The sequence below is a fragment of the Peromyscus californicus genome, unplaced genomic scaffold, assembly GCF_007827085.1.
Source record: "Peromyscus californicus insignis strain IS unplaced genomic scaffold, ASM782708v3 Scaffold_2__1_contigs__length_46816999, whole genome shotgun sequence".
NCBI lineage: Eukaryota > Metazoa > Chordata > Mammalia > Rodentia > Cricetidae > Peromyscus > Peromyscus californicus.
Genome location: NW_026294540.1, coordinates 10665700 through 10684449, shown reverse-complemented (window position 1 = coordinate 10684449; position 18750 = coordinate 10665700). Strand labels below are relative to the sequence as shown.

At 52.2% G+C, this 18750-nt stretch overlaps 1 protein-coding gene across 3 annotated transcripts in view; it reads right to left on the bottom strand.

Moving 5' to 3' along the window:
• Window positions 1-18750, bottom strand: part of Rbm19 (RNA binding motif protein 19) — a 216391-nt gene that overhangs the window by 62539 nt on the left and 135102 nt on the right. Inside the window, exon 24 of one of the 3 annotated variants that reach the window (XM_052755201.1) lies at window positions 18155-18304. The exons of the other annotated variants lie outside the window; for them this stretch is intronic. Within the exon in view, the coding sequence (XP_052611161.1) occupies window positions 18288-18304 (17 nt within the window). The 3' untranslated portion in view covers window positions 18155-18287. Of the gene's footprint in view, window positions 1-18154; window positions 18305-18750 lie in introns of those variants that run through there. 3 annotated transcript variants of the gene reach the window in all.

Genomic DNA, 18750 nt, shown 5'->3' with positions numbered 1-18750 from the left:
TATCAGCTGGCCTGTCTGCAGAGAGGAGTTGGGCACAGACACCCTGGAGCGGATCTCTCCACCTCGTCAAATCCTAAGCTGAACTGCCTTTATCTGACCATCATCAGCCAGGGAGTATTGGCAAGCCACTGCCTATCCTGGCTTTGAGTCGAGGGGACTCAAGTCAGTGGAATCATAGTGTGTGTGTATGGGGGTGGGGGGTTACGACAAAACCCTTCCTGCCGAAGGAAAGCCTTCAGAAGCTTGGTGTGTTCATTGATAAAAATGGGGGTGACGCTCACCTGTCCCAAAACCTGTCCCGAAGCCTACTGCCCTGGAAGAGGGCTGGGATGGCCAGAGCAATGCCTTTCTCAGTGGGCTGCTTTTCAGAGATGTTCAGAGCTGAACTTGATACCTTGATGGGGAAACCGAGGCCACAGGGGACAGTGGTCTGTTCAGGGTTCCCCAGGAAAAGAGGGAGGAGCCGCCTCACCTTAGGAGAGGAAATGGACTGGAGTGTCTGACTGTGTGCTGGCATGGGCTGTGGGCCTTGAGAGTCTGGGTTTTGAGCTTCCAAAACCCTAGGGAACCAGGCAGGAGAGTGAGCAGCTCATTTTGTGGATGAAAAAAACTGAGGCCTGGCTGGCTGGTCATGGTGGTGAATGCCTTTGTCAGGAGGCAGAGGCAGGCAGATGTCTGAGTTCAAGGCCAGCCTGGTCTACATAGTGAGTTCCAGGATGGTCAGGACCACACAGAGAAACCCGGTTTCGAAAAACCAAAACCAAAACCACAACAAAAACCTGAGGCCTGGAGCGAGTTGGGATGTTTCTCCAAGACCTTATGAGTGAGGGAGCATTAGAAACTGGATGTGGTGCCCGGTCTGTGCTTCCAGCCACTTCCTTGGAGCGCTGTGAAGCAGGCAATTGCTGTCACCCAGGACTGGGTTGGGGCAGTGCCAGGGTCGGCGAGGAACTGAGGATGGTGATGGGGGAGGGGTCTCTATGGTTTTGTGCATCTGTGCCCAGCTGCCACACTATATAAAGTAAGCACTTGGCGCTCCTGTCCTTGGACGGCGAGGCTTAGGTCTGCCTCTCCCAGACACCAGAGGTGGCCCGTAGACAATGCCTGGTTCCTACTGGGGATAGTGACCTGTTCCCTTGCCTCAAAATGTCACAGACTCTGCAATACGATTTAAGTGGGTTGGGCTGGGACTAAACTTCATGTGACCTTTCCACAGCCCTGTCCTGTCTCTCAGGTGTCTGCCATGGCCTCCTCCAGGAACTCACCGTCTTCAGATGCCCATCCCCCTGCTTGTCACTAGTGAACTTGCCCGATGTCCTCTGCATTTTTTGATAGAGAGTTGGAAGCTGTATGATCACAGGGTCTCGTCTGAGGACAACATGCAGGAGTCGATTCTCTCCTTCCCCATCTACTTGGGGTTCAGGGATTGAACTCAGGTCATTAGGCTTGGCCACGAATACCTTTACCCATCAGCCAGCTCACCAACCCTCACGGATGTTTTGGCCAAATGTTCCCTCTGTCACCACAAGTGGGTCCAAGAAAGGTCTTGGGGTTCAGAAGCCGCAGCCAGATGTCCCCATGTCTGAGTCTGGCCAGGCATGGAGTGGCATGTTCGATACATGTTTGTTGCATGGAAGATTTGAATAAGTAAACGTTGTTGCGGGAAGCTGCTGCAGTCAGCTCGGGAGCCTGCCCTGGCTCCTGGGCTGCTCTGAGCATATTGAAATGCGGGTCAGGTGTTCAGCTATTCATAGCTGTGGCAGAGGGTTAGCAAGAGAGGCTGGGGCCCCCGGGAGAGCCCAGGGAGGGCGGCTGGGAGCTGTGATCACAGCGAAGATTACAAGGCTTGTTAAGCAGAAATCTCCCCCAGCAGATGGTCAGCAGGTGCCCAGGGCCCAACCTGGACACAAAGCCCTTTCCTGCTGGGAATCCCAACCCAGAGCCTGGAGCTCTGGAGGACTGGGTCCCAGGACACAACGTGGACAGTAAGTGGTGTGACTCTGCATGCATTCAGTAGCTTCTGAAGCCAGGCACTCCCCAAATGCAGTGTTTGCCAGCCTCCTGCTACCCCTCAATGTCCCACAACTGTCCCTGTTTCATAGAGAGGGAAGAAGGGTTAGTGGAGGGAAACACTGTCTCCGAAGCCTTGGTGTCTGTAGGTAGACCCAGAGAATGAGCCCAACCATAGGGCATTGGTCCCTGCTCCATCCCAGATTAGTCAGTTCCAACGGAGAAGAGTCCCGTGTGTGTAGGAGGAGGGGCATGCTTGTTAGGAAGCACATGTGAGTATAGATAGCCAATACATGTGGGGCTGTAGGACCTCTTCCAACACACAGAAGCAAAACACGGCTCAGCTGAGGCTCATGACACAGTCTAAGCTCAGCTCTTTGCAAGCATGCTTTTCTCAGTTGAGAATTTGGTGCTTATGTTTGGCCATTTCTTCCTCCTCCTCCTCCTTCAACTAAATCATGTTTTCGTGTGTGTGTGTGTGTGTGTGTGTGTGTGTGTGTGTGTGTGTGTGTGTGTGTGTGTGTGTGAGAGAGAGAGAGAGAGAGAGAGAGAGAGAGAGAGAGAGAGAGAGATCAGATGACGCTCTTGGGTGTTCGCCTCCTCTTCCACCTTATTTGAGACAGAGTTTCTTATATTTCTCCACTGTGTACTCCAGGCTAGCTGGCCAGCGAGCTTCCAGGAATTCTCCTGCCTCCATTTCCCATCTTGCCCATGAGCACTAAGATTACAGGCACACACACTACTGTGGGCTCTGGGGATTTGAACTCAGGTCCTCAAGTTTACTGAGACATCTTCCCCAGCTCCCATTTGGCCGTTTACAACTCCACCTTCTCCAGCAATCTGTTCTTTTTTTTTTTTTTATCTCCATGTTGCCCCACATGGCTAGCGGGCTACTGGCCACAAAAAGCCACTACTGCCCAGTTTGTGCCAACCGTACACTGGGCACTATGATGAGCACCCATGAGCCCCGTTTACCTAGGCAGCCCCATCTCTTGCAAGGCGGTGGCTCATGTAGTTTTCCCCCAAGGGACAGACTGTAGGTTGGGATCAGAGAGAGTGAGACAGTTATTCAAGGTCACACAGCAGGCAAATGGCAAAAGCTAAGATCCCAACACAGTGCGGAGGCTGATGGCATCTGTGTTGTTACTCAGCCTGCTGTGATGACAGGGAGCCTGACACTGTCGCCAGATCAGCCTGAGCAGAGGCATGATGAGTCCCACGAGGGAGGCAGGACCATCTGAGGACATCAATAAGAAGTGAGCTGACCTGTCTCTTGCTGCGTGCTGCACCTCAGAGTCAGTCCAGAAGCTGCGAGTGTCTACCCTATTCTCTTCCAAGACCCATCCGTCTCCCACGCCCCACGACGATGGCGGGCCATCGCATGTGCCCACACCCCACCTCCGAGTTGTTTCTCACCACCTCCCCTCCGCACACGTCACCATTTATTCCAAGCACACAGGCAGTGTCTGAGCAAGGGCATGTGGGGCCTGGTTAATGTGTCTTCCCTTCATCCGTATGCCTATCCTATCCTATCCATCCATCCATCCACCCACTCTTCTATCCATCCATCTCCCATCCCCCCACCCAGTCACCATTCGCCCAACCATCCATCTGTTCATCTATCCACCCCATCTACTTATCCATTCATCTTTCCATCCACCCATATATTCCCCATCCATCCATCCACCCATCCATCCCACCTACCATCCATCCATCCATCCCACCTACCATCCATCCATCTATCCCACCTACTATCCATCCATTCATCTATCCATCTACCCACCCATCCATTTACCCACCTATCCACTCACCCACTCATTTACCCACCCATCTACCATTTACCCACCCAACATCCATCCATGGATCCATCCATTATTGCATCAACCCATCTACTCATCACTCACCCACTTTCCATCCATCCACTTATCCAATATCTATCCATCTACCTATCTGTCACCCATCTATCTATCGACTTATCCATCTATCTGTCTACCCATCCACTATCCATCTACCTACCCATTCAGTTATCTATCTATCCACCTACCCAACTATCCATCCATCTACCCATCTACCTACCATGTTTCTTTTCTTTCCTTCCACTCATCCATCTATTCATCTATCATTGCATTCATTCATCTATCAATATATCTTCCCTCCTCCCCTCCCACTCTGACCCTCCCTCATCCTTTCTTCCCACTTATTCAACAAAAACACACTGTGTACCACGCTGCCCGTTGCCTGCTTGAGTCTGGAGGTGTAATAGATGTGGTCCTCGGCCCCTGATTTTGCAAAGAAAGAGGAAGCCAGCAGTTCACTGACATACAAAAACCTCACTGCAGACAGGGTAGTGAAGGGGCAGGAGCCAGCTGGGCCAAGCTAGAGCCTGAGTTCAGCCCTGTCTCTGGCTGGCTTCCCTCAGTGGGTGAGCGAGTCTCCTCATGGGATCCTCGTCCATCTTTCACAGCGACAATGAGATTTGGTACAAGACAGTGCTCTGCAGCGGTTGGCCTCGAACCCTGGCTCAGGGAGTAAGCTGAGGGCCGGTGGTGTCTGTGTCCCTCACACTGAGGGACACAGGAAACTTGCACCTGCCGGGCTGGCTTATCTCTGGGAGTTGGTCTCTCTGGCCCTCCTCTGACTCGGAATTAGAACTCATTTTTAATTCCTCTAGAGGAGCAAGCTTTGGCCATGAACCAGCAGGTCCACCTGGCAGCTCCTGCCTTTTTAATCCATCCCAGGGGCCTTGTCTGATTGTCTCTCTTCGGTCTGGCTTCCCAGAAACCCCAGCTTAGAGGCTGGGCAGAGCCAGGTCAGGGAGGCCACGCCCAAAGGAGAGTCTACACTTCCTCCCTGCTCCACCGCCTCCCGACAGCTGACAGTGACGCAGCTGGGTCCTACCCAGAATGCCTGAGAACCAAGACACTGAGCTGTGGTCCCCAGACTGGCAGCTCAACTCACCTTCGGTCTGGTTGGTGGCCGTGTGGTCTGGGGCCTGATGCTAAACCTCTCTGCCCCTCGGAATCTCAGACTACGGAAGACCGGTTCCACGGTCGCATTGCTGATGGGTCTCAAACAAGTTGCTGCATCTCTCTGAACTTCAGTTTGTATCAGGACCTAGGAGGACTCGGGCTCAGATACTCAAGGATTGGAAGTCTGTGCGGCGAGGGCCCAAAATGGAACATGATGCTGGTGTTGACCGAGCGCTGGTGTTTCCTTTACTTCCGTCTTGTTTCGTTTGGAGACAGGGTCTCACTCTGCAGTCCCGACCCCAAGATCTTCCCGCCTCAGCCTCCGGCACGCTGCCGTTCGACTCCAGACCCCATTGCCTTCTTTATCTTTGCCCTGGTCCTCTCCTTCCCGCCCCACCCCTCACACCACGTTTCACCCTCAGGTTCCTGTCCCAATTCTGGCAGTTTTCTAGACTCCGCGGATTTATTTTAAGAAACGCCAAGCCCTGGATGGGTTGCACTTCTGACCTAAGGCTCATCCGTCACTCAGCAGCAGTAATTCTCACGATGGTGGTGGTGGTGGGGGGGGGGGGGGCACAGCACTCCCGTCATGCCTTGGTCCTAGGGATCTTCATTACTGTGGAGCCCTGGCTGGGATGTCTGTTCAGTGCTGTTGGAGAGAGAGCGATCGGATCTTTACCACTGTGGCTCCCGTGTGGAGTGATCGCAGTCAGCGGTGTTGTCCCAGCCGCATGCCACCTCCCACCATGCATCACCGTTGTGTTTGAAATGAATCTTGTCATGCGTGTTCGTGTGTGTGCCCGCGCAGTGGGGTGGGGGGGGGGGCGGAGGCCAGAGGTCAGTGTCTGGAGTTTTTAATGTCTCTCCTTTAGTTTTTGAGTCAGGGTCTCGAAATGAATCTGAAGTTCACTGATGCTACCTGCCTAGCTGGAGAAGCCTCCTGCCTCTGCCTCTGCCTCTGCCTTCTTCTCTGCCTCTGCGACATTGCCATTATAAAGTGCATCTCCAGTCCTGACTTTTTCATGGGTACAGAGGATTCAATCTCAGGTCCTCAAGCTTGCTCAGCCAACATCTTACCCTCAGAACCATTTTCAGAGGCCCCAGAAACACCCCTAAAACTTGAATTAATAACTTTAGCCCAAGCCACGCTGTCCATGAAAGCAGGTCTTGGTTGGTTTGACCATTAACTTAAAATGAGGCCTCCATGGCAGGTGGCCAGAGGCACCGTCTGTAACTGTGAGTTGTTGAAAGTCACCCCTGACTCCGTTGGAGACCATGGACTCATTGCTTGTCACTTGGGGCTGGAAGGACAGCCACTTGAGAGTCTCCAGCTTCCGTTGCCTGAAAACACTATCATGGTTTCTCTTGACCGTTCTCAAATGCAAGACAGGCTTCATGCGGCCCTTTATTTTTGTCTTTTTATTTATTTGTTTGTTTATTTATTTACTAGTTTATTTATTTTATATGCATTGGTGTTGTACCTTCGTGTATGTATCTGAGCGGGCGTCAGATCTCCTGGAACTGGAGTCACAGACAGTTGTGAGCTGCCAGGTGGGTGCTGGGGATTGAACCTGGGTCCATCTGGAAGAAGCAGCCAGTGCTCTTAACCACTGAGCCGTCTCTCCAGCCCCTTTGTCTTTTCTTTCAACTTAAATTTACCCTCAATCTAAGAAGTCCTGGCTGTGAAATCATGAGTTTCAGTCTCTCGTTCTCCTCTCCCTCCCTCCCTCCTTTCCTCCCACCCTCCTCCCATCCCTCCTCCCTCACTCCTTCCTTGCGCCTCAGTCTCATTCTGTAATCCAGGTTGACCTTAACTTCTCAGTCCTCCTGCCTCAACCTCCCAAGTATGGACCATCACATCCCAACACAGATTTCTTTTTAAAGTGGATCATGGTGGCATATACCTTTCACCTCACCACTTTGGAGGCAGAGGCAGGAGGATTGCTGCAAGTTTGAGGACAGCGTGGGCTACAGAGTGAGGCTTTGTCTCAACTCCTATCCCTTGGTTTTGTCTTTTTTTCTTTTCCCCGATTGTAAACCAAGCTTTTCTGATTTGAAAAAAAAAAAGGCATTCCAGAGATCATACTAGGAACAGCAGTCAGATTTCCTCTTAACACACATTGAAGGAACACTCAACTGCTGTGTAGCATTCCTCAGGCTGTCACAGATCAGGCCTCCTCTCTCTGCATCCTCCACTGAAGACACACCAAGGGTTAACATCCATCTCCCATTCTTTTTGACATGGCCCAGCCTGGGTTCCCGGGGACGATCTGCAGATTCCCTTGAGTAGTGACCTTGGGTCCCCAGCGAGGGGTACCAGGAGACAGCTCTAAACACCTCCAAGCTCCCAACCAGCTTCCTTAATTGGCACCTTTCTGTTCTGCCTTAAATTAATCAAAGCCAGTCCGATATTAATACTGTAAGGGGAATTAAAATCATGCATCGCATTAAAGATGTAATTTAAAATTAATAACTCATAATTATTTATCATGGCGTATCAGTGGAGCCATGAATTTTCCCTTCTAACCCAGCACACAGTCCCCCTGCCTTCGCTTTTAATAGCATCTAGACCCTTGCTGCATCCAACCTCAGGTCCTGCAGACACCCAACCTGAGAGGCATAATTCATTTAATTTAATTTTGGGGGGCTTAATTGTGGTAAATCACTACTTAAGAAAAGACATCTATTTGAAAGGACAAATTGGGATAATTTAATAAAAGCTGGAGTGGGGAAGCACAGGGCTTAATGATGCTTTGTGGGTAGTGACGAGAGAAACCCCCTCCCCCTCCACTCATCTATGCAGAAGGGCTAGGTTCTGTTTCATGGTCTTTAAAACAATGGTACACCCAAAATGTGTCATTGTAGAAAAGTCTCATGTGCCTGTACATATAGGATCTGGGCTAATAGACACTGGTTTTTTTTTCCACCCAATGGAATACTATGCAGTCATATAAAAGGATGGAAGAAAACACGTATACTGATATTGGAAGATTTGGTGGCGTGCATCCCTTCCGGGCTGTAGTTCTGCGGTCAGCCTTGTGAGCTGGGTCCCTCTGGTAGTCTACAGCTCTATGGCAATGTATCTGACACAAAGGCACAAGAGCCTTAGATACAGCGGCTCACAGCCTGAGGCACTTGGGCATCATACTATGCCATCCGTCCATCCCTCTACCATGTGTTTTGATGCAAGTGAAGGTGTCTGCAACCTCCCTCCATCCCACCTCACCAATCCCTTCACCTTTCCCTCCTTAATAGGATCCATGTCTGGTTAACACACAGTTTAAAGCACAGCTCTCAAGAGGGCCATTTTTGAGTTCCCATAAATGCCTGATCTTGAGCAACCAAACCTCAAGAATAATCCAGAATGTTTCCACCTTCCTGGAAGATAACCCCATTTTCCTTCCCTGTCAGTCAGGCTGCAGAAGTAACAACCAATCTGGCTGCTTTGACCACAGACTCAGCTTTAAAAAACCTCACCAAGAAGTGTTCAAATGTCTATTTCCTTTCCTCCTCCTCCTCCTTCCCCCCTCCTCCTCCCCCTCTCTTCTTCCCCCCTCCTTCTCCCTCCTCCTTCCCTCCTCCTCCTCTTCCTCCTCCTCCTCTTCTTCCTCCTCCTTCTTGACAGGGTCTCACTGTGTAGCCCAGGCTGGTCTTGAGCTCACAGTTCTCCTGCCTCAGCGGGTCAGACAGCCAGATAACAAGGGCTTCGGGGCTTCGAGGATGCCAAGCCAGAAGCCTTCCCCTTTCCTGGCATTCCCTGATCCCTCAGCATTTTTTGCAGGAGGCCTTGGGCTGCGGGCTTAGCCCCATTGTTCCCACTCACTCTGCTCCTAGGCCTTCACACCACCCCAGGAGCCCTTTGCTGTTTCTAGATTCTGAGTCTTTGTGTCTGCCACTTCCTACCCGACTGTCTTCCTCGGGCTGCCACCTCCTCCTAGGCTCTGCTCAAACACCCTTGCTTGCTCACCGCCATTGCGTACGGCCCCTCCCTCCACAACACTCGCGAGCTCCCTCAACCTGCATTATACTTTCTCTTCGGTCTCACGTGACCCCTTCCATGGTTTACTCAGCTGTCCACGTGTCTCCTGCCCACAAGAGTAGGTTTCTGACTCTTCTCCCCACCCCCCGTCTGTCTGTCACAGCTATACCTAAAACAGAGGGGGTTGGTACCAGGGCCCTCTCTGGATGCCAAGGTCCGTGGATGTCAAATCTTGTGTAAGACTGCATAGTGTCGAATAGAATCCTTTGCATACCCTCTTGTTTTAACCACCTCAAGGTGACTTACCAGGGACAGCTATACTCTTTTATTTGGAGAATAAGGACAAGGGAAGGGTCCATGTGGATCGAAGATGGTGTGATTAATTTTATCTATCTATCTATCTATCTATCTATCTATCTATCTATCTATCTATCTATCTATCTATCTATCTATTTGTCCAGAGCATGCTGGGAAGGCACACTGCACCCCTCAGCTTTTCCATGTGGTGTTAGTTCAAGCCAACCACAACCCAGGAGCTCATTGGGTGGTAGTTGGATGAACTGCCATGTTTAACTTAATTTCCTTTTCCATTTTCCAATGTGTGTGAGGATACCCCCTTCATTGCTCCTCCTTATTCACTGAGCAGGGTCTCTCACTCAAACCCAGAGCTTGAAGAAATGGCTAGTCTTGCTGGCCAGCTTGCTCTGGCGATCCTCCGTCTCCACCTTCCCAGGATGGAATTTCAGGCTGGCTGCCACATCCACATGGCTTCTAGGAATCTGAACTCAGGCTCTCAACTTGTGCAGCAAGAGTTTTAACACTGCAGCATCTCCCTGAGGCTGGATTTGATGTCAGGAAGGAGCTTAGCACACAGTAATTGCTCAGACAATGCTGAGGTGTGGATGGCTCACCTAGCTCTCTCCCAAAGGGCTCCTAGAAGAGAATGGGGCTTGTCTGTTTGTCTCCAGAGCCCCCAGGGTGCCCGTGGCAGGAGGCCTGGGCCCTGCGGGGGCTGGTGGCAGTGCTGGTCACACAGGGACTTGAGTCTGTGAACGAAGAAGACACACTCAGGCTCTCTTGCTGCCTGTGAGCTGTGGCAGGAGGTAGAGGTACGGGAAATCGATGTAAAGATTGGTTTGGGGAAAAAGAGAAGAACGAAAGCACTTTCTGCCTCCCTGATGCATGAGGTAGATCCTATTGATGCCCAGTTCACAGGCGGTGTAACAGGCTCAGAGAGGTCCAGTCATTTGCTTAAGGTCACATAGCGAGCATGCGGGTGACCCAGGACTCCCACACTTTCTGACTTGTAGCTTTCAACACCTTCTCTGCTCCTTTGTGTATTCCTTGTGGAGTTGGGGGGGGGGGTAGAAGAAGGACAGAGGACCCCAGGTCCCTCCTCACAGAAGGAGAAGGAAGCAAGAGAAGGGAGGAGAGGGGAGAGGACTGGGGATTTGCTCCACTGGGATTGCTGCAGCTTCTGCCTGCTCCAGGTGGGTGGGGTGAGGGGTTAAAAGGTTGCTGGGATCTTTCCCCAAAGTAACGGGACTCAGCCTTGGTTGGCATGCACCACAGGAGGAGACAGGGTCAGTCGGCAGCTGATGAGGCAGAGAAGGCGTCAGGAGGGAGGAGGGTGAGCAGAGGAAAAAGAGACAAGTGAAAGAGATATTTTGGGGAAGGTGGAGAGAGCCAGTCGGCAGGTGGCACCTGGTCCCCAGAGCTCACCTGTTTCTGGCCAGGATGGCCAACATCAAGGGTGTATTCATCTTTGCCCACATGGGGAAAATCCCATTACCAACTAGCAATGTGCTCCTTGGGGAGCCCGGGGCCCTCCGGTGGACAAGCAACAGGGACCATGCTGAGATTCCAGCTACTGTAATGGGGTGTTTACTGTGAGTCTGGCCTGGAGCTCGGGGCTTTACTTCTTTACTGCTTGCCTGCTGTTTACTTAGGTGTGGCCCTCTCTGCTTGCTTACTGATATGCCCGAAGCTCAGGGATCAAGCAAGCGACAGAACCAGGCTATGAATCCAATTCCAGCAGGCCAAGAAAGACCTCAGATTTGAGGTGCCATCTACTCCAGGCTTCAGGTGTGTGAGGGCCAGGCTCCCTCTGAGAACAAGATTGAGTTGAAACTACAGCATGTGGAACTGAAGTCAGCTCTAAGATAGACTTCCCGACAACTTCACAGACCCTGAGGAGAACTTTGGAGGTGTTCCTGGAAAACCCCAGCTGTTCCTTCTTCAAGGCGGGAAAGCAGCCCGGCGGCGGCATGGTGAGTTTGTCCTCTGAGGTCGGCCAGGGCTCTGTGCGGCGGCGGTCCTCTTTACTGTGGGCCTTTCTCCTAGTTCCAGGCCCTAGGCTGGCCTGGCCCACTCTTGTGACCCAGCACAAAGGCCACTGTGTGAGAGTTCCGGATCCGCTTGGGTGACAGAGGAAGTTCAAGGACAACCCAAGCAACTTAGCGAGACCACGCCCCAAACTAAAAGTAAAGGAAGGGTTGTGGGTGGGGCTCAGTGGCAGGGTGTGTGTGTAGGACTGGCGTGTGTAAGGCCTGGCATATGTGGGGCCTGGCGTGTGTAAGTCCTGCAGTGTGTAAGGCTCTGGGACCCATTCCCAGCACAATTATATAATCACTAATTAATTAAGCTTTAAAAATATGATGAAACCAGTTTTGAAAGGTCCCTTATTCATTCTGTCACTCACTCACTCCTTCATTCACTGACTGACAGTGTCTACTGCATGCCACACAGTGCTCTGGGCACCAGGGGGGTCCGCAATGAACAACCTCCCAAAAGCCTCTGCTCCCCTGGGGCCCACGTGGAAGGGCTGGTGGGGGTAAGCAGGATGAAGGGGCGGGAGAGGAGGAAGCGGACAGCTGGGTTTTCATGTACAAGGCTCAGGATGACCAGGGAGCTGAGCAGGATTTGGGGGATGCTTAGCAAGGGGGTGGAGAGTCTGCTATGAAGAAGGAAACAGCCAGTGCAAAGGCCCTGGGGTGCAATCCAAGAACAGCAAGGTAGCCCACTAGCTGACAACGTTGAAGGAGGGAAGGAGAGAGTAGTGGGTGACAGAGTAGTGGGTGACAGAGTAGTGGGTGACTGGGTGGGACATGGCATAATTTATCACTTTAACTGGAGCCCTCTAGTGGCTGTGGGGAAATGACCTCTAGGGAGCCATGGCTTAGTAGAGTCTAAGGCAGGTTCCACCAAAGTGGTGATGTGCAGGAGAAAAGGGTGAGCAAAATTCTTTTTTTTTTCTTATCCATTCATTCATTCTCTTGTTTATCTAATCAGCCAATCGTGAGTGAGAAATAGGAAAACCAAACCTTAACTGAATAAACTAGATGGCTCAGGCCATGTGGAAGTGTGGTGGAGAGAACACTACCAAATCCAGGCACGTCATCACACCAGTACAGGGCCGGAGGGTCTGAGGGGATTGTCCAGGCCCTTACCAGACATGTGGAGAAACTGAGGCACGCAGGAGGCACTCCAGCTGGTTCACAGCGCATCCCTGGCAGAGCGAGGGAAAGAAGTCAGTCTGTAGCTTCTCTGCTGGGTTTCCCTAGCTTCCCTCTCCAGCCGCTGTGGTTTATGACCCCCCGAAGCCCCTCAGAGCACCTCGTCCTGTGGCCCTGGGTCCCCGGAGCCAGGCTCCTCCCGGTCGGGCCTACAGCCGCCGCCGCCGATCGATCGCGTGTGCTGCCCCGATATTCCATCTCATTAGGCCTTCGTTTTCATCTCCCGGCTCCCTGGCAGCCTTCAAATTATCCCATAAAATTTATTTACTATTTCATGAATACATAAGCAGCAGGCAGGCACAAGCTTTTTATATATTTACACTGTATATATTTCACGGGAGACTTATAGCTGTCTCTAAGGCAGAGAGGGGGAGAGGAGAGGAGCGAGCAGACGGAGCCGGCAGCTGGTGGCAGAGGGAGGGAGGCAGGAAGGAAGCTCGGGGTGCGGAGTTGGAGCCCAGGTGCCCATGGCCACGCCTGGCCCAACCAGGGGGCCTGAGGCTGCCAGGCCAGGCAAGGATGCTCCTCCTGGGGAAGCAGAGGCAGGACAGCGGACCTGGACCTCGGGGGAGGCAAAGTCAATGCTCAGCACACAGATTCTGGGGTGTGAGCCTCCAGCGTCCAGAGTCCGGTAAGTGTAGTGGTGTAACCCTCATCCTGGCTCCACAGTAAGCCCCGGCCCTTGCTGCAGCCAGAACCCAGATCCTTGTTATAGACTGAGCCCTGACTCTGGTCATAGTCTGAGCCCTGATCCTGGTTACAGCTGGAGCCCTGACCCTGATTATGGACTGAGCCCTGACCCTGGTTATAGACTGAACCCTGACCTCGATTATAGACTAAGCCCTGACCCTTGTTACAGCCTGAGCCCTGACCCTGGTTATAGACTGAGCCCTGATCCTTGTTAAAGACTGATCACCTATCCTGGTTGTAGCCCGAGTCCTCAGCCTGAGCTCTGACCCTTGTTACAACCTGAGCCTTGATCCTGGTTATAGACCGAGTCTTGACCCTTGTTATAGCCTGAGCCCCGATCCTGGTTGCAGTCTGAGCCCCGATCCTGGTTGTAGCCTGAGCCCTGACCCTTGTTACAGCCTGAGCTCTGATCTTGGCCTTCAGCCAGTGATAGAAACGGGCAGAAGGCTAAAATTTGGCCTCCTGAGTTTTTGAGGGTTCCTACTGGTAGGCCCACAGAGCAAGGAAAGGTGTGTGAGAGGGTAGGTTACCATGTTTCATTTTCTCACTGTTCCTATCTGCCTAAAAGATCATAGAGACCCATGTGACTGTACTGGCCATTTCTGCTCGTTCCTTGAGTTTCTTCTTTCATGCTGAGTACAGCTCTGCTTCTGCTCTCAAGGAAATGATGTTTCAAACTGGCTGTGTTTCCATAGGTGACCTTCCTTTGGGGGACTCACAGTCTAGGATAGAAAAGTGGAATCTTCCCAAGCTCTCAGGTTGTCTAAAGCCCATCCATCCATCCATCCATCCATCCATCCATCCATCCATCCATCCACCTACTCATCTATCCATCTATTCATACACTCATCTTCCCATCCACCAACCCATCCAACCAACTATCCATCCATCCATTCATCCATCTATCCATCCATCCATCCATCTACCAATCTATCTACCCATCCATCCATCCACCAACCCATCCATCCATCCATTTACATCCATCCATCCATCCATCCATCCATCCATCCATCCATCCTATCCTCATTGACTCATTGATGTAACGCTGCTGTGTATCAGGCTTTTCTGGTCATTGGGACCCAGTGCAGACAATGCAGATCCAATCTCTGCCCCACAGGCTGGCATTCCCATAGGTTAGCATTTCCATAGGTCAGCATTCCTATAGGTTAACATTTCTATAGGTCGGCATTCCCATAGGCTGGCATTCCCATAGGCTAATGTTCTTATAGGTCAGCATTCCCATAGGCTAACCAACATTCCAATAGGTCAGCATTACCATAGGCTAACATACCCATAGGCTGGTTTCCTATTGGATAATATTCCAATAGGCCAGCATTCCCATAGACCGGCATTCCCATAGGCTAACATTTCCAGTAGGATGGCATTCTCATAGGCTGGCATTCCCATAGGCTAACATTCCCATAGACTGGCATTCCCACAGGCTGGCATTTGAGTGGAGGAAAACAGATCACAAGCAAGCCAACAAAGGACCAGTATCAGTTCAGCTCACACTGATGCCACACTGAGGGCGAGACATGGCCATACACTAGAGAGAGACAACCAACTAACAGAGACCTCACCATCCTCTCTGAGGGAGTGATACACAGGAGACCTTCGCGGCAAGTGGGAGGCTCTTCACACAGGCCATTGCATGGGTCTGATGGTTTCAAAATGGTGCACCAGCACCATGGTAAAGCCCTGCAGAGTGTCTTTTAACACCCAGGGAAGGGGCTGAGGAGATGACACACGGGTTAAAGCCTGTGCTGCATAAATATGAGGAGCAGAGTTCTGAACCCAGAAAAATGCCAGGTGGGTGTGATGGGCCACCTGTATTCCAGTCTCAGAGGGCAGACTCAGGGATCCTCAGAGCAAGCTGGCCAGCAAGACTAGCCATATTGGCAAGCTCGGGTTTGGCTGAGGGAGACCGCTCTAGTGAATAAGGTGGAGGTGTGATGGAGGGTGCTCCCCAACCTCAGCCTCGGACTTTCCCATACATGTGCACACAGGCACACACAACCTGTCCCCATACTACGCAGACATGCATGCACCACACAGGACCATCACACACAAACGAAAATGGAAAAGATAAAAACTAAAACCTGGGGATATTCGCAGCCAGACCAGCGTCTGTAAACCAGGATGGTCTCTCAGGTTGTCAAGCAGTGTGGCGGGCCTTTATACTGTCTCCCACTGGCATCAGAAGCCAGAGACTGATTGTCACGGATGACAATAACAGTGACCTCTTCTACTTGAGGGTGGGGTGCAGTGTGGTGGGAAGTCCATGGAGGCGGTCTCTCCTTCGAACCCTCTACAGCGGTCACAGCAGGTCCTTCTGTGTGAACCTGCAGGCAACATGGCCCTGAGAGGTCAGAGTGGCAATTCTGCTATGTGACCTTGGACAAGTAACCTTGCCCCTCTGAGCCCCAAGTTCTTCATCTGAAAATGAAGGCTTTCTTTTTGTTTGCTTGTTTGTAGTTTTTGACTTGGGCGAAAACTTCCTTATGTCATTAATTCCCAAACATGTTATCCCCACCTCATTTTTGTTTGTTTTTGCTTTTTGTTTTGGGGAAAAGGCAATTCTTTGAAACAGGGTCTCATGTAGCCCAGACTGACCTTGAACTCACTTTGTAGCCAAGAATGACCTGGAACTTCTGATCTTCCTCCCTCTGCCTTCCGAGTGCTGGGATTGCGAGCATGCACCACGTAACCCAGTTTATACGTCGTTCGAGACAGAGCCCACAGCTTCACGGCTGCCTAAAGAGCACTCTACACACCGAGTCGTATCCTCAGACCCCCACCCATATTGCAATGCTTCTAAAATCAAGGGAAGCTTTGCAATCAGCACGCTCATGCCTCTGTGTCCACACAAGTCCAATATGTGCACACGTCCCCTGGACACTTGCTCTGTGGTGGAATATGCCAGTTTCTCTGATCGTATTTTGTCTGTGGGCCACCCTCAGCATGGGCAGAGATACACCTGACCCGCATGTTCAATGCAGCTGTTATTAAAACCAAAGGAAGAGGCTACAGTGGATGGAGTGTTTCATCTCAGGAAATGTATTAACCACATGCTGCACACCATCCCCCAGTCACCCCATAAAAATGTTTGTCAAGTGCCCAGTGCACACTCGGTACGTGGCAAACATCCGTGGATGCCGACTCACTCCTGTGGGAGCCTCCAGAGCCGTGCAGGCTTGTGACAGCAGACGCTGGACTTTGAGGTCCATCTGTAATTGGATGTGATCCCCACAGGGGGCTCATGGAAGAGGCAGTTTAGGATGCAGGCTAGCTCTGGTGGAGAGGAAAAAAATGTGAATTCCTTTCTCTGGTTCCCACACCTCCCAGCTCGGGGGATGTGTTTGATCAAGAGGTCTGCATCCAACGGTCATTTGCAACGAGACAAAAATCTACGTGTGGATGACAAGAGCCTGTCTGAAGTGGTCCCACCTTCACATCCAAGGAGTTCTCACTTACCCTGTTCCAGACAGACCCATGATGTGTGAGTTCAAGTCACAAAAACAAACATCTGGGCAGTGGTGCTCTGCAGGGGGAGGGAGGGAGGTGGGAGCGGGAGAAGGGCCGGATTTAGGGGTGGAGAAGCAGGGAGGACCGGCTAGGTCGAAGGAGGCTGACAGGGGCCTCATCTCATGAACCTCCAGCCACCTCCGAAGACCGTGGTGGCATCTGACATGCACAGCACCGCAGAGTTCGCATCCAGTCGTCCGTTCTCCCACCGGGACTACGATGACGAAGCCTTCAGGACTTTGTCACCTTTTACTTTCCAGAGGAGGGAACTGAGACTTAGGCAAGTGTGAAATGACTCTCTTGAGAGTGTGGAACATAATCTGGTAGATCTTGGGTGTGGTGCGCGGCCTGAGACTGTGTTCCTCTTGGGGCTGATGTGTGGACCATGCAGGAAGCAGCAAAGACAGGAACCAGGAAATCCATTTGCCCCAACCCAGAATTGAGCATTTATCCTGCCCATAGGTACAGATGGTTAGGATTCCTCCCTCCCTCTCTCCCTCCTTCCCTCCCTCCCTCCCTCCCTCCCTCCCTCCCTCCCATGTGAGGACAGCACCACAGTGGCAGATGCCCTAAAAGAGTGTCAGATGACATCCTGAGTGTAAAACAGTCCCAATGCTCACCCGTGACTCTAGAAGAGCAGAAGGGGAGAGGTGGGGAGAAGCAGGGATGGAGGCCAGTCAGAGACCCCCACCTGAGGGAGAACAGGGGAAGAACCCAGCGGGGGGAGGGGGGGGAGGGGGGGCGGGGGGGGGGTAGACTGAGGGTGGGACAGGAGGACTGAAGGAGAAGGAAACAGAAGAGAAGGTATGAGAGAGTCAGACAGAGTCAGGAAGTAGAGAGAAAAAAGAAACACGTAAGGAGACAGGGCAAAAGAGAGAGGGAGTCAGAAAGAGAGGATGGAAGGAGGAGAAGGAAGGAGGAGAAGGAAGGGAGGAGAGGGGAAGGCTAGAAGTGGGTGAAGAGAAGCTGTGTGACAGGGGCCTCTGGTCTCTAGTCGCTGCCCATGCTGCTCACATTTCCAACCCTCCACCTGCCTCGAACCCTCCCCTAAGCCACACACCCACTGTTGCCCATGCCAGCAGCTGCATCTCGCCGTCCAGCCAGTTCCCCAGGCTCTGGCCCGGGGCTCTCAAGAGCAGAACTGCCTCCTCCACAGCCATCTGTCTTGGACCCATCTAGATCTTATCCTCTGTAACGACCATGGACGGCCCTGGCCTGTCCGCCCGCCACCCCTGCCAGCCCCACCCAGCACCCGTCTCGGCCATCAAGACTGTAAGTGCCCTTGCTGTCCTCACCCCAAGACAGAAGGGTCACAGACAGAAGAGGACAGACTATCAGATCTGATCTCTAAACCAGCGGCGGTGGCGGCGGCGGCGGTGGCAGAGGGGACAGTGCTCTGCTGGAGCGTGACTTGGGGCCCACGACGGTCCCAGATCTGGGTAGCAGTGGGGTCTGATGAACGAGCCAGCCATCCACACATGCACCGATGCTCACCCACTGTCGATACTCCTCGGAGTGGCTCCATTTATACTGGGTGATATATAGGTCCATCAAGGTGTCACTGAAGTGGATCTCAAGCTCCACTCCCTCCCCCAGCTGTCACCAGTGTGTCTGTCCTGTGGGGGAGGGAAGACAGTGTGGTTCAGTCAAACAGCCTCCTGCATCCCTGGGGCCGGGGACCATGAGCGTGGCTGCAGGGCTTCCAGAAGACACTGTCTCCGGGGCTCCTGTTTTGCCAGGGCCACTGGGCCATGACCCACGGAGGTGATAAGTCAGCCTGGGGGTGCAAGCCTGTCACCCCTGCTGCTTTGGAGGCTGGGGTTTAGGGATCCTAAGTTTAAGACCTGCCTGAGCGACACAGACCATTTCTCAAAATAGGAAATAAAAAGAAGGCTGGGGCCGTCACTCAGTGGTGGAATGCTCGCCTAGCATGTGAGAGCCTCAACACCACATGAAAAAGGAAAGACAAAGGAGGAAGAAACCCCATCCCCACAGCATGACAGTACCACTCTGCAGATGGGAGGGCAGCCTCCGTGGCCTCAGGGAGTCTGGTCCAAAGAAA